At 34.4% G+C, this 17,364-nt stretch overlaps 1 protein-coding gene across 1 annotated transcript in view; it reads left to right on the top strand.

The window, feature by feature from the left end:
• Nucleotides 1-17,364, top strand: part of LOC125236235 — a 122,845-nt gene that overhangs the window by 87,588 nt on the left and 17,893 nt on the right. The window contains exons 6-7 of the mRNA XM_048142925.1: nt 416-562; nt 7,711-7,845. Of these exons, the coding sequence (XP_047998882.1) occupies nt 416-562; nt 7,711-7,845 (282 nt within the window). The remainder of the gene's footprint in view (nt 1-415; nt 563-7,710; nt 7,846-17,364) is intronic.

Below are 17,364 nucleotides of genomic sequence, written 5' to 3' on the forward strand. Positions count from 1 at the left end.
AGAATTATTTCAAAGACGAACACAAGTGGATTATTTACTAAATATATAAAATTTTGGGAAAGTTAGTTATCTCTTGATTGAATTGATTAATATTGTAGGTATACCTGCAAAATACCACATAAGTATGTACACTGGTCAACCAATTGGAATCCTCGGTCACTGTAAAACTATGTCATAGTGATGTTATAAATCAGATTGTAAGAAATCTCTTACTGCTTGTCATTTTGACATGGTTGTACAGTGGCCTAGGGTTCCAATTGGTTGACTGTACGTGTGTAGAGGAAATTAGTAACTCGTGTAAATTTAAATTATACCCTCGGTTGTGTTTCTCGCGGTTTCGAACATCCACTTTTCTGCACTTATATCGTAATATACTATTAAAAAAGTACTTACTAACGAAGTGTTAACCCTACAGCTGCGTACGCGGAAATAATGGGGGAATCCGAGAAGATCATCCACGAGGGTTCGATGTTGCGGCTCGTTTGCGTTGTGCGGCGGTCTACGGAACCCCCGTCGTACGTGTTCTGGTACTTCGAGAATAGGATGATCAACTACGACCTGAGTGAGTATTCGATTATGTCGGCTTTGAAAATTATGTCTAAATACGATATACGGATTGGAAAATGTAAGTGCCATAAACGACGCTATTGAGTAAAAGTGTAACTTTTGATACAGACCCAATCCGAATTACGTCGCCTTTTAGTAGGATTTCAGAAAACCTAATGTGGACGTCACTGAACGCGACCCTCACGAGGAAGAAGATGTCCCATTTTATGGTATTTAGATATTTATAGTGTTAATAATAAAAGTAGGCAGGTTAAAGTGAGACTGAGCTGGCCACGCTTGTCGCATGCCGAATGACTTGTGGACCGAAATAATTACTGATTCGGAGCTCCACGAGTCAAACCGAGGATCCGGCAGACCTCGTCGGCGATAGCGGGTTAACATAGACTGCTTTTGGAGAAACTGTTGTCGTTCAAAACCGAGAAGAATGGAAGAAGAGGGGGGAGGTCTTTGCCTAGCATTGGAACACTATTGGTTCATCCTCAGAATAAATACGTCACTTTTGACATATTATATCTGATAGAATTTGTATACCGAGGTCAGCTACATCACAAACTAAAGTCAATAGCACGGATCTTTGAGCACTATCAGCTTACTACTCTATGATATACCGGTTTAAGACGTCTAATATCGCTAAGCATAGTTCATTATTCAATTTAGTATACATCAATTCAATCTCCGTCCTATTATTGTTCCCCGGTATTAATTAATGCCGGAACTGAGATACAGATAATTGCCATAAAGTATCGAATATTGTGGTAAAGAAGGGTTTGAGGGGTAAATTGTAAATCATATTTAGAATAGGAGAGATAGAAACCGTGTTCCTTGCATTACACATATCTATCTATATCTATATGTATATGTATTGTGAGAATTATTTGTGATAACCGTAAGTACCGTACCACAAGCAAAAGTTACATATTTAGAGTGATCACAAAAATATACAGTTATTGACAATACCATTGTAAGTGGCAGCTTCATATTAAGTACGAAAAAAAAACAATAGGATTAATTCCAGTTTTTTTATCATTATCCAGAAGGATTCAATAATATTATGTTGTCTTTGTCACAAAATATTATATGTGGAATAAAACATTGCCGGTAGAACCCGAACACTTATTTTATTATTCTGTTTACCAATATTCGCAAAACAAGATATATTATTTAGATAGCTAATTCACCATCAATCATATTATAATATGTGGTCCACCATTTTTTATTTAATATTTTCCGAATTTTCTTTTATAAAATATAATTCTCCTAACAAGCAAATTTGACAACTGATTGATACATGGAATATTAAATGAACGTTAACATTTAAATACAACATTTACCCTAGTTTTAAATTCACCACCCAATTTACAAGATTGTGCAATAAGTTATGCAAAAATTCTAGCCTGGTTTTCATTGTATAATCTGCGACTGTGTAACCTAGTTTCGCTGTTTTCGCTATTTTATAAAGTCCAAACTTGAACGCACCTTATAAATCAATACTGTTTTTATTTAAAACTGGCCAGAATTCTACTGGCTTTTTGCGACGGTTAGAGTATATTTTAATATTTAGTGACAGTCATAAGTTTTAAGACGACTCAGTTGACTAATAAAATGTTAACATTACTGTATGATGAATCAAAATTTTAATTTTGGCTATCGTGTCTGGAAAAAATGGAAATAAGAATTTATTTCTGTTTTGATAGTCTTGTACGTTGTAGGGCCATTACTTTTAAACAAAAAAAATCCTATTATTCACCTACTTATTAGAATGTCACTACAGTTGCAAAAAAAAAAAAAACATTTTATTTTATTACAAAACAAGGTCGCCCGTTACGTTTGCGTATATATGTAATTTTCTCGTGAAAATTCAATCATGCGACGGCTGTCACGTATGAGAAAGGTAGACCGAAAGTTTATCAGAATAAATTAAATTACTATTATAACAACCAAAACGCCCACTTTTGCGTAAAATGTGGGTTACTCGTTACTCCTATAATTTCTACCTAATTTGGAGTACAATACTATTGAATGAATGAATGAACCGTTTAAATATTTACCATCCATTCTGTTAAAACAAACAAAGTTACAATTTATATTTAGAATTTCGCGTTATTATTGTGAAGAGCTATTTCAGTTATTTTAATGATTTTGTGGTTGAGATTTTTAAAAGCTTTTTTACTTTGATATCCATAATTTGTAACACCTTAACACGCATAATGTAGTAATTTAAAATTCTCAAAGAAGTGTCATGGGAATTAAGGCCATTTGTTTTACATGTATATTAAATCCCGCGTATGTCATTAAATTACTAATATGGTTGCAAATTATCCGCGATAAACCATACTTAGTAATCTAAATTATTCGTAATAATTATGTAGAAATAAAGTAAACGATTAGGTTATCATCTTGTTTGTTTAAAATACGAGTATGTACTATTATTTAATAAAATATATCAAAACGATTTTTAATCAGCAGAAACATTCTACGAGTGATAGATACTCATTCAACATTTGTTGAAGGCATGGAAAAATTCACACAAATCTCGTAGGCCTCCGTAGCTCAGTTGGTCAGAGTCGGCAGTGTGTTTTTTCTCTATTTGTCCTTTAATGTAAAAAGTTGAAATTTTGCTGAATTTCATTCAAAGGGCTATCTAATGTACTTTTTCAAGTCGTTGCACATAAAACCTTCTTTGAAAAACCGGCCAAGAGCGTGTCGGGCCACGCTCAGTGTAGGGTTCCGTAGTTTTCCGTATTTTTCTCAAAAACTACTGAACCTATCAAGTTCAAAACAATTTTCCTAGAAAGTCTTTATAAAGTTCTACTTTTGTGATTTTTTTCATATTTTTTAACCATATGGTTCAAAAGTTAGAGGGGGGGGGACGCACTTTTTTAGGGTTCCGTAGCCAAAATGGCAAAAACGGAACCCTTATAGTTTCGTCATGTCCGTCTGTCCGTCTGTCCGTCTGTCCGTCTGTCCGTCTGTCACAGCCGATTTACTCGGAAACTATAAGTACTACAGTGATGAAATTTGATGGGAATATGTGTTGTATGAACCGCTACAAAATTATGACACTAAATAGTAAAAAAAGAATTGGGGGTGGGGCCCCCATACATGTAACTGAGGGATGAAAATTTTTTTTCGATGTACATACCCGTGTGGGGTATCAATGGAAAGGTCTTTTAAAATGATATAAAGTTTTCTAAAAAACATTTTTCTTAAAGTGAACGGTTTTTGAGATATCAGCTCTCAAAGTCGTAAAAAGTATGTCCCCCCCCTCTATTTTTATAACTACGGGGTATAAAATTCTAAAAAAAATAGAGGTGATGCATGCTAATTAACTCTTTCAACGATTTTTGGTTTGATCAAAGTATCTCTTATAGTTTTTGAGATAGGTTGATTTAACTGTAATTTTGGCAGGTGTATAAATTGACATAATAAGTTTATTATATTTGCTGCTACGGAACCCTTTGTGCGCGAGCCCGACTCGCACTTGGCCGGTTTTTTTTCCTTTAGGAGCGATTATTTCCGAAAATATTAATATTATCAAAAAACGATCTTAGTAAACCCTTATTCATTTTTAAATACCTATTCAAAAATATATCACACGTTGGGGTTGGAATGAAAAAAAATATCAGCCCCCACTTTACATGTAGGGGGGGTACCCTAATAAAACATTTTTTTCCATTTTTTATTTTTGCACTTTGTCGGCGTGATTGATATACATATTGGTACCAAATTTCAGCTTTCTAGTGCTAACGGTTACTGAGATTATCCGCGGACGGACGGACGGACGGACGGACGGACGGACGGACGGACGGACGGACGGACAGACAGACATGGCGAAACTATAAGGGTTCCTAGTTGACTACGGAACCCTAAAAACGTGATAAAAAGTTTTGTACTAAAAGCTTGTTTTAAATGTCGGCAAAAGCTCCGTAACTACTAAGGTGCAACACTTAATAAAAAGCGCTATCTGTGAAGCTTTTCATATTTACTTTGTCTGTAGAAAAAAATACTTTGTTTAATGGTAGAATCAAAACTATGTTAATCATTTTGTAAATGATAGCACGCCTGCACAGTGCACGGGCTATGTGGTTATAATACTATAGCTTTTCATTGAAGTATTTTTTACACATTGATTTTTCGATTAATAATTGTTTTTTACTTTTAATGGTAAAACTCGCCTTGCCTTAAACGACCTTTTATAAATTAGAGAAAAAAATTCTCAGTTTTGCTTTATTGGTTTCGGAAATCACAAGCGTAATAACAAGGGACGCAATTTTTAGGTTTTAATGTATAACGATTATTCATCTTCTTCATCTAAAAGTTCGTGCGACATCGTATGTGATTTTAGTTTAAAGTTACATGTAATGCAGTGCACCAGTGTTTTAAGTTACATACAATTCGGTGCACCAGTGTAATACCACAATGTAAAGTAACGCCGTGTCTTGCGTGGGCGACGGTCGCACGACCGTCACCGTCGCGTCTCCTACTTCCATAGAGATCGAAGTTTGATTTCGTCGCGTCGCATCGCCGTCGCGCGATCGTCGCGCGACCGTCGTCCACGCAAGCCACGGCGTAACTCGCATGCGAGTTCTTGCACCGTGTAAATGGGCCTTTGGGTTGCGAAGATTCCACACCAAGGTTACTTGTATTATGACTCAGCAAACGCGGGTACTTTAAAAGTGTTTGGTTAATTACGGGAACACTCGCTTATTCTTAATTAATCCTCTTGTTTTTTGGTTATTAACGCTTATTGTTGTCAGACCGAAGTCTTATAATATTTAGGCATTTAGTTTAATTTTTTTATCACTTTGTCGTTGTCAGTTGTCATTTACCCGATATTGCAGTAAGAGACGTGCCATAATAGGTAAGGTATGAGTTAGAGTATTTTTTGTGAAAATTATGTTATTATAATGAAATTACTCAAATGAACATGATTTTATTTCAAAAATATATTATTAGTGTAACTTATTAACTTAATTATATTGCAGTTAAAATATTAATTACCTACACCTACATTTTAATATTACTAAACTCTTAATTAAATTTTGATTATTTATATTGCTATACTTGAAATACGTAAAATAGTGATTTACTAATTAGATTATCTGACCAAAATGGTAAAATTGCCACCTAATTCAATGATCTATTGGCGATATTCATTCAATGTTTATCATTAACATAAAAGGCTTAATTTGAGATAATTTCCACACAATTTATATAATTAAATTCACTAATGCAAGCAGAAATTCGTCCCTATTGCAAATGATGCGTAAGGACCCTTTACTGGGTTGTCACAATTAGTGTTAAATGTTAAAGTATAATTGGCCGGTTGAAATAGTATCAAAGGACTGCAACTTTACACTGGGTCATGCGGTTTTGCCCTCACGCACCCGGTGTCTGTGTAACATTTTCTATCAGTATGAAATTAAGTATAAAAAACAAACTGTCTTCTACAGAGTGGGGCCTGTAACAAAGGCGAAGAATTGAACTGTAGGATATTCTCCTTATACTGATCAACATTTGTTCAGTGACTTTTAAAAATTATGATGTCTTTAAATTTTTAATTTTTCATACAAAATAAATATTAGCTTCAATGTACGCCATTATTGTTGTCATTGACGTTGTCTGTCACACTTTAAACTTAACAGAATTCGCAATACATTACCTCTTAGAAAAAACTTTCAAGGGTGATAAAAATTAAAATACAAGTTATTTTTAAAAGTCGCCGAACAAATGTTGATCAGTATAAGAAGAATAGCCTAGAGTTCAATTTTTCGCCTTTGTTACAGGCCCCACTCTGTATAATGTGAACCATGACTTTTGATTTAGATCTAACAACTCGTTACGGTATATGGCCTGAATGCACGGTTTTATTGGGCGTGCAGTGGGGCGGGGCGTGCGGCATGTATGTTAAACAATTGAAGGTCATGTAAACTTACATGGACGTTCACCCTATGCAGCGTCGACTCAGGACACTTGTGTCCTGAGTCGACGCTGCATAGGGTGAACGCACGTTTGCCCGCCTTGCTGTACCTACGCTCCGCTCCAATCGTCGACTCAGGGTACGTAGCCGAATGGCACAAACGCTCACGAAACTCTCACGAAACGAAACGCTCGTAGATATCTATCTCTATCGCTCGTGCATATTGGCGCGACAGAGCAGACTACCTTTCGCGGTGTTTTGTTTTTGTTTCGCTTCGAGGAAATGCCATTCGGCTACGGCACCTGGCCTTAGTGTAAGGCCAGAAGATACTTAAGGAACGTTTGCAATGTTTAAATATTTTATCTTCGTACATCCGTAAACAAAAGCACTTTGATAAATTTGTGTTCCCGAAGTGTTTGTTATCTATGAAAAATTGTTCGCAATTTAGAAACTCGCTGTGCAGGAAAGCTCTGCAAAATTAATATTTTGCAGAGCTTTCCTGCACAGCGAGTTTCTAAATTGCGAACCCCCCCCTGCGCCTAATGCCTAATGGCGGCCTTGCTGCTCAAAACTCATCGATCCTTACGAAACGGTTACAATTCCTTGTTTTTCTGAGGATGGATTGCTTTGCTTGAAACCGTTATTAAAATATTAGCTAGGTCCCAGTAGCCTTCTTGTTTATTGATTAGGGGATATTTTTCAAATTTCAGTTACAGTTAGTAAAGGTTGAAACAACGATTGAAAGTAAAAGGAAGCGAAGTAAAGTAGTAAGCGATTTAATCCGTTTCCATAGTTTTGTTTCATGAGTTTGCGGTAACCGAAGACAATATTATGATTGAAAGTGTTAGTCTAAATTGACTGTCAGAAAACTAGTGCAATAGGTGTCTTAAAGTATATCTATGAGTTTTTTTCATAAATATCAAAGTATTTATCGTCGACGATTGTAAAAAAAATCTATTAAACTTACTGAGTGGTTGAATCATGGATGAACTCGTTCATATTTTTTTCTCGTACTTAAAAAAGGATGTCATTCCAAACATGGAACAAACCGTCATAGAACGCAGAGACAACACTCACTAGGGTATATGGACTAAGTAGTCCATAAACCCTGGTGGGTGCTGCCTCACGCTGCAACAGATTGCTGTTACAAGTGGTAGTAATTGAATCTAAACTAGGCTATAGAGTGAAAGGGATAGACCAATAATACGTTTTTGTTGTTACAGATGGCGTGAGCGTTCACAACGGGCGTCAGACCAGTGAGCTGGTGATCGGCAAAGCGGAGCCGCGGCATGCGGGAAACTACACGTGTGTGCCAGCCAACGCCAAAGCTGCTTCTGTCACTGTGCATGTTGTGCAAAGTAAGTTATTTGGTACTTATCATTCAACCTACGTATCTAATTAGCAGAAAAGAGTGGCTTTCCACCCTGACATTGTGAGAAAGGCCAGTGATTTGATGGACACAGGCTATTAGGAAGGTGAGAAACCAAGCAAAAAGCTTTGATACATACAACTCATTGATACATAAAATAACAAATTATTTGGTCGCGACCCTCACTTAAGAGGGACCTAGGAAGAAGTAGTTGAAATCGTTAAAGGTAGTAATTAAATATTTAGGCAGGTCTTCTTATTCTCTTACTATCTAGAAGTAGTCGACATCCATAAATCCATTAGGTTGACATTACAAAAAAGGCTACAAGTCCTCATTTATTTTGAAGGTCAAAAACAGTGCAGAATAGAGAGATCGATGCAAAATAATGTTCTTATGTGGTCGCAAAATAAAGTCCTTAGTCAGTAGGAAACGAGGAAACAGAAGTAACTGAAGACTGACGGCTCAAAACAGATTTAATTACGTTATTAACAAACACATCAATGTCGCACTGCACTGTCTGCAGTCTGTGCAAACAAAATGAGTACGCTAAATTCGGTAACAGACGGTTTGATGTAACCGACCCTTACGCTAAATCTATCCACAAACATCAAGCCATCTATAAAAACGAAATTGAGAAAATCGGATTCTTATTTACTAATAGAGCCACTCAAATCACAAAAAGGAATAAATTCAGAGGTAAACAACCTTTCTCAAGTACAAGATTATATTTCTCAGGATTTTCCTTCCCCTTTTTTAAATTATTACTCTCACCAACAAGAGCTCAAGCTATTTTTAATTACTAAAAACGTTTCGTTAAAAAGCTTCTCAAGTTAAACTAATTTTCTTTTTAAATGCAAATGATTGTTTGGCAAGAAAAAAGCGATGTCTGAAAGCGGGTTGAAATTAATTTATTTTCAAAGACAACAACTAAATTGCTTATCCAAGGAAGGCTGAAATATTGGAATGTTGATCAGATTGAAATTAAATTACACTTTTTTCTCATTTTGAAAATAGCACGAAGACCGGTTGAGATCTGTATTTAAAAAGATTTCTGAATTTCATGTTACTATTTATACTTTTTACTGAACTTACTCGACGCTTCAACTTTATTTATAGACATGGGTCCAAGTCACAACTGTCAGAATATTAAATTTAGACGACGCGCGAACTTTACTCGCATGCGATTTTAGTTACATTGCGCAATGTTCAGGTTACTTAGCATTGTAATTAAACTCACATGCGAGTTCTCGCACGCTGTAAATGAGACCTGAAACAATAAATAGGAACCACAATACCTTGATATTATTTATAAAAAAATTAAAAAGCATTTGTAATACTTTAAGAATAAAGCAATGAAATATTTTCTGCAGTAAAATTAGTTTGCATTTTAAAATATACCTACTTAAATAAATAAACATACATACATACATACAATCACGCCTGTATCCCATAAAGGGGTAGGCAGAGCACATGAAACTACTAAAGCTTCAGGGCCACTCTTGGCAAATAAGGGGTTAAAAGAAAACGAAACTGTGGCATTGCAGTGACAGGTTGCCAGCCTCTCGCCTACGCCACAATTTAACCCATATCCCATAGTCGCCTTCTACGACACCCACGGGAAGAAAGGGGGTGGTGAAATTCTTAACCCGTCACCACACAGGCAACAAAATAAAATAAATAAAATAAATAAATAATGGGGGAGACCTTACACAGATCAACATAGCCCCAAACTAAGCAAAGCTTGTACTATGGGTGCTGCGCGTCGATCTATTGACTTATATAGATAAATACATACGTATATACATAGAAAACATCCATGACTCAGGAATAAATATCCGTGCTCATCACACAAATAAATGCCCTTACCGGGATTCGAACCCGGAACCACGGCTTAGCAGGCAGCAGATTTTTTTGCTTCTTTAATTATCGTATTTTAAATAAGAATTAACTCAGCAATTCCCGTCAACTTTGTACAAAAATTAAGGGAAAAGTTAAATTTGTTTTTATTAATTCCTATTTTGTTACCAAGATTTTGTTGATTAATTGAGATTTTATTAAGTTTTATTTCGTCATTAAGGTTCTCTAGTATCTATATTTTCTTAATTATAACAATTATCCTGTATATATCTTACGAAAGTCGAATTAAATTACTAAATGTTGGTAACAAAATAGGATCAATTAAAATTTGCTGACGTGGCATTGTACAAAGTTGACGGGAATTGCTGAACTATGATGTGGATTTCCGGAACAAAACCTCCCTTATTTACAGGTGTTGATTTCAGCGTTTGATCAATTTGCTAGCTAAAATTCGAGCTCATTTTCAAATTCGTTATTAAAATATCTTTGATGTACCTTTTTGCACTAATTAAAGTTCTTAACTTTACTAAGATACTTTACTAAGGGGCTGAGCCTTTGGAAGTTCAAGAGAAATTCATCAAAGGCGATGGGTGAGGTGAAAAAATTTGCAGCTTCGCATATTTTAGTTAATATTTTAATAGTATAACACCCCGCTACCCCTTAATTAAATACACCCTAAATTACCTAACTTAAGTCCAAATTGTTAGCCCTAATTAAAACAATACACTATTAAAAATTGGCCATTAAAACAAATACTGTGATCGTCTAGTAAGTGGTAGGACCCCGTAGTTGTGCGTAGCAATCCAGATTCTTTTTACCTTTAGGAACTTGCTATTAGGGGTAAATTTAAGTTGATAAAACTAAGGCAGTAATATATTCACTTGAGGTATAATAAGCTGAGAGAACGTCATTTGTGAAAGAATTTAGTGCGTTGAGATAAAAGTGTGTGAGAATGGTAAAATTGTGTAAGGAATATAAATACAGGAAATATATTAAAAATAAATACAAGACATTATTTAAAATGGGGTTAATTGTTTCCGACCCACGAGTCCCTTATACGTAGGAATAATAGGTGTATAATATAATATAGCCTATTATAAGGACCTCGCTCGAGCATATGTACAAACTAGGTTGCTGGTTCAATTTATGCTTTATCAAACATTGAACAAATGGGATCCTTAGAACAAAAGTAAACTGATGTAAAGTGTCTTTGCTCTACTTAAAAATGTACTACCATAATAGTAGATATCAAATATTTAATCAAGGATCTTTTAATCCCGGTATAATTTTATATGTTTTGGGATGTTTCTGCAACCAAGTCCTCTAACGTCAGGATAGAAACTGCTCTGCCTACCCCTGGTCTATCAAGGAAACAGAATATCTATTTTGATACCCTTTATTGGGCCTATTCATTGACCTTCTTTTGATACTAAGACAAATACTTCATTGATCTAGCCTTTCGAACGACAAAACCCCAGACTCACACGCCATCCCATATATATATTTTGGTTCGGCCATAGCCATCGAAGGTTGTCCAAGATCACAAAATATAAATTCTATATGCGTGCAATTTCCCACGTTCCGAGTATAGTGGTCCATTGCTTGACATCGTGTTTCACTAGTCAATGCTAGAATTGTTTGGTCTCCCAGACAACGTTATCGTTAACCATATTATGAAAATGGAATGATGATTCCAAAGTCTGCCAATCTCGAGGCCAGAGTCAATGATTCAACTTTTGTGAACAATCTTATTTTTATATCAATGATTCTCCTTGATAGCGACAGGATCCTAACATCCATAGATGTCCTATGCCTCCCTAGTATTTAGTATTAGTATTAATTCCCACAAGTTATCCTTTAACTCTAATAAAGTTTACATGTTATGAACAATAAATAAAGTTATTAATCCTACTTCATTGATATAGCAAAATTATCTTACTTAAGGATGAGACAATAGTATGAAAATCCTTCTAATTACCCAAAGAGATTCTAGCTAATAGAATGTGTATGTACATAAAGTAAATATGTGTAATATTTTATGTATCTATTTTGTTACATATAGTAGTCATATTAGAGATACTCAGATCCGAATTTTAATTAATAATATTCCAAATTAACTGTTAGTGTTAATTGTATGTAATAAATAAATTGAAATTTGAACGACTTTAAATAATTACCACATAAATATAACATTCATGAATATCTTGTTCATATGAAATGAATAAGTATCACTATTTAAAATTATCACCTTCAGAAAATAGCACTAATCTAAAATTACAAATATAAACACATTCAAAATAAACAATTTGGACACTTACTTGTAGTCTTCAAGTCTACTTTACCAAGATACCTTCTCGCCAGTCTCCAACCTCTCAATCTTGTATCTCAAATCCGCTTCCTACTTAAACTCCTGATGTGTTCCTTCAACGATTCCTAGTCGAATGCCTACCTAACCCTCAGATGTGAACACCTCAACGTTCCCTCGCCGAATGCCCCCTCTGACGCTGCGCTCTGAGTTTTATTGTCCCGATTTTAACGCATGCGCTGTGTTGTTTTATGGCTAACAATGTCTGATTTCGCCAGTTGTGCCTAAAACGCCTATTGTGCCGGACTTGCCTATTGTGCCTAAAACGCCTATTGTGCCGATTTCGCCTATTGTGCCTAAAACGCCTATTGTGCCGGTTTTAATTCCGAGAATTTCTATTTTTAATTTGTTGAAATTCCATTTCGTATGTAAGTTGTTTTCGTTTTATTTATTTGCAATTTTTAAGTTTTTATCTCTGTATGCATTTGTTTCTAAGCATAATTATTATAGATATATCTTATGATTTGAACCGAGGACTGTGTGGTCCGTTACATCTGCCCCTTTTATTTTCGTTTGATTCAAAATAACATTTTGTGTTAAATGAAAATAACCAATAAAATAATTCAGTTATTGAAATTTTCAATTTCCCATTTTCATAGTTGTGGTGAATAAAAGTGACCAATACTCAAAAGAACCTCACTGATCCAGCACGAATTATGAACTTAATAGTTACCCAGACACATGAGTCAAATTGTCACCAGCCAGAATTTTCATTCCAGTAAAAGCATTTGGTTGTGAATCAAATGTACCCTAATGGTAAAATCCTTGCATCCTCATATGGGTAGTTAGTCACATTGTCCGACAGGTAACCCGCTATCTCCATTGTCCAGATATTATGAACTTACAAAGATCTCTTCACTAGAAAGAAAAAGCCTTTCTATTCTCAGGTAGCCACTGACAACTGTTCTCCCCATAGTTCAAGGAACCAGTCCACAACTCAATACTAATCAATAATTTTCCTCCTTTCTCGGCATAATGTCCTATGTATAATTGGACGTATTTATGCAGAAGGGGACCAACCCACACATCTGTCAAAATTGAGTTATGTATGCAGAAGATGTTAAAAATGCATCTTACACCCCCTACACAAAGATCAAAGCCATAGAATCATTTTTACGTATAAAATCATTTCGTTAACAAAGTTACCAACCCACATTTTCACTGTTACATTATATTTAAAAAGATCCAAGCTGTTTAGTACCTTACTCAATATTCTTTGTATTTATTTCAAAAAGATCCAAAGCACATGGTTCATCTATATAATATTGTTTTATTTATTTCATAAGAGACCAAGCGGGTTGGTTCCTTTTTAAAAAATAAAATCTGCACCGACGAAAAGATCCAAGTCGCATGGTTCCTTATTAATTTTTATTTTTTAATATTAAGTAATTAACTAAGTTCATTGGTTCTTGTTTGCATAATTAAAATTAGCTCAGTTTATGTGTTCATAAAGATCCACATTACATGGTTCTTTATTAAATGAATTATATTTTGATAGTTAAGGGAACTATGTGCCTTGAATCTTTTTTGTTTATAAACTTTGTATACTTATTATTTATCACACTCGTATAATATATATTTTTTTATTATGATTTGTTATGAATAGAGTATGAAATGATAAAAAAAACATAAGTGTCTGAACAAATCGGCGTAAAGCGTAACTAAAGAACTGTTGCAAATATTTACAACTAGCAACACTGTGCTTCATGTCAAAAATAAATGGACGTATTTATTTGGAAGGGAACCAACCTACAGAACTATAGTTTTGAGATAAAGCACTTTTTGTTCATAAGTTGTATACAAAAAAATAAATATTAACGGCTTATTTTTTTAAGTTAGATTGTCAAGTGCTGCAGTATGGCATTGTTTATATTGTTTTACTTAAACAAGCCTTGTAAATGGAGTTTTAAGTATAGTTTTCTCTTAAAAAGGCAATGGTTCCTTTTAGCAAAATTGGTTAAGTGAAGGTTGGTCCCTTATTGATTTATAGGTAATCTAAAAGGGTATACAAAAATAATGCACAATAATGGCAAATTTACTTTATTCGTAAACATAAACAATCTCTAAACTTATATTATATCGCTTTCGTTAACTATTTTCTTAGAATTATTTGGAGCCGGAGTCAACGGAGAGTACGGAAGAGGCTCTACACTTTTGTCAAATCCAGTTTCGGTGAGTAACTTAGAAGCATTTGAAGCAGGAGTCAACACAGAGTATGAAGGGAGCTCTATACATTCTTTAGATTGAACAGGAGTTAAGTTTTTTTGTTAAAACTTATTTTCAAGTAACTTCCAATTAATTTTGTGCGATCTGTAAGTGTATTAAGAACATTTTGAGCATTTCCGATATACTTCATTTCAGATTTTCTCGACAACCGATTCAGATATCTGCAGGTACGTATTATAATTTTTTCTGTAGCTTATAATTTGCATGCCAGTGTTTTTAATTTTATTTCACTGCAGCAAAACCCTTCCGACTGAAGAATTAAATGTTTTCATTTACGTTTACGCTAATAATGATTATAATAACCATTCCTCTCTGCAACATTATTTGTAGGACTAACGTTTCGTAATAATATTAACATTTATTTATTAACGTCCTTAAATGAATAAAAAGCTATCTCTATTCTATGTAAGCATGTATATGTAAGTATGCAAATGCTGGGAAAAACGCTAAGAAGATGATGATGAGCTTGGGATGGGGTTACGGTGGAATTAATATGTGTTAGGTTTAATGTAAGGCTTATTTTTCTTCTAGATGGCCTGGGTTTGTGAAAAAACGTTAATTCTGAAAATGTGGCTTCTCAGTTGCATAAAAAAACCTTGAAAACTGAAACAACTAATGGTGCTGTGAGCCTATTAACTCCTGTCCAATTTAAAGAATGTGTACAGCTCCCTTCATACTCTGTGTTGACACCTGCTTCAAATACTTCTAAGACTCACCGAAACTGGATTTGACAAAAGTGTAGAGCCTCCTCCGTACTCTCCATTGACTCCGGCTTTAAATAATTCTAAGAATATACTTAGTTTACGAAAGCGACGTAATCGCCGAAACTGAAAAAAGTGGACCTCCGTACTCTCCGTTGACTCCGGCCCCAAAGAATTCTAAGAATATAGTTTACGAAAGCGATATTATATAAGTTTAGAGATTGTTTTTGTTTACAAATAAAGTAAATCTGCCCTTATTGTGCATTATATTTGTATAACCTTTTAGATTACCTATAAATCAATAAGGGACCAACCCTCACTTAACTAATTTTGCTAAAAGGAACCATTGCCTTTTTAAGAGAAAACTATACTTAAAACTCCATTTTCAAGGCTTGTTTAAGTAAAACAATATAAACAATGCCATACTCTAGCACTTGACAATCCAACTTTAAAAGAAAAGCCATTAATATTTTTTGTATGCAACTTATGAACAAAAAGTGCTTTATCTCAAAACTATAGTTGTGTGGGTTGGTCCCATTCTGCATAAATACGTCCAATTATAAGAGTAATCAGACAATCAATGTTTTAATCAAATCAACAATTTTATAAATATGATTCCATGTTAAGTCACATTTTTTTTATATATGCCAGACAAAATTATCTGATTTATCCCATAAAGACACAGGGTGTGTGTTTAGTTCGTTTGTTAGCGGCATGTAGAGTATGTTGTTACCAAAAGAATGTACCTATAAAAGGTATAAATTATTTATCCTAACACCTAACTCTTTTGGTATCAAGTTTGTGTAACCCTTTCCCCATTTCGAAATTCCAATAACTGCCGTCACTATTCTCAAACTTGCAAACATGAGGAAACCCTTCATATCTTCAAACGACTCTTCATCCATTCATCTAGCTAAACCTCTCTTCTTTCTATTATGCGAATCTCATTTATACTACTCGTTCAGATTTCATCCTTCCTCATACGCTCAATTTTACTGTTTCTGACATACCTGCAAGTCCACTTAGATAATGACAGTAAAAATAATATATAATATCATAATTAAAAAGCTCTCCCTTTTTCTTGTTGCTATTTCAATTTTTCAAATTGATCAGAAATTAAAAATAATAAACATAGGTACTTATATCGTAAGTACAGGGACTATGTTATTTTTTTTACTTTATGAATCACCTTATGCAATCACGTCTTACATTTAACTTTCGCATTAACCCTATACAAACGGCACGCAAAACTGCAAAATATTGTATGTGATGCCAATTACCGTTAAGTATTAATTACTTACATTTTGTTAACCTATAGTTCAAGACGCAAAGTTAAATTATGGAAGATGATACTGCTAAGAATTCTCCTTTTGTAAGTAGGAAAAATAAAACAAGTACCTAACTTGTTACACCTAGCTGCTCTGATAACATCTTCTAACTCTATGACATAACTATCTTCTAGTATTATCGTTACAAACATACACACATACCTACATACTGAACTATCATTAGCTTAATAAACCTATCGAACGCGCATGTGACACTGTTTGAGTTGCAGGCGTCCATAGGTTACGGTAACCACTTTACATCAGACGGGCCTTATGCTTGTTTGCCACTGACGTAGTACATAAAAAGATGGAAAGTCACATGAGTGAAAGTTTCCAAACATGACGAAATATGATTCTTGGTTACACATAATATTGTATGTACTATTTTTCTAAATAAATGATTGCAACGATTGCTTCATTGTTACACAACGATGGTAGTATGGCTACCGTACCGTACATCGAAATCTACAGATCCAACTGAAATCTTACTTTGTTTTGTAAACGATTGAACAAGAATTACGTTTCGAACAGTATGCGAGCGAAACCGCGGGCAAAAGCTAGTAAATCCTGTACTACTACGCATTACCTATTTATCTCATTTTATAACTAATATGGTTCTACGATCCGTTATTTAGCAAAACATAGAAAGTTTGAAATTTGGTGTTCTTCAACTGACCTTTTAATTTGTCATAGTATACTAGCAGTCTAAACAAAGTTTTATTATAATAATATTTTTCTCCTCAATGAAACTCCACAGAATATATTTATTATCATGGATGTTTCCCTTGTATACAAGCATGTTTTTATCCATTCAAATAGGCATATCGTCGCTTAGCACCCATAGCACAAAATTTGATAGGTTTGGGGCTAAGTTGAACTGTGTAAGATGTCCCCAATATTTATTTATTTATTTCATATTTATATAAAAAAAAAACATTAAGATTGAATGTAAACGTCAAATCACTGTCTCTATTTTATTATTCTACAATTCGTTACACATAGTCTGCAGAGCCCCATTCATACTGGATAAA

The sequence above is a fragment of the Leguminivora glycinivorella genome, chromosome 2, assembly GCF_023078275.1.
Source record: "Leguminivora glycinivorella isolate SPB_JAAS2020 chromosome 2, LegGlyc_1.1, whole genome shotgun sequence".
Taxonomy (NCBI): Eukaryota; Metazoa; Arthropoda; class Insecta; order Lepidoptera; family Tortricidae; genus Leguminivora; species Leguminivora glycinivorella.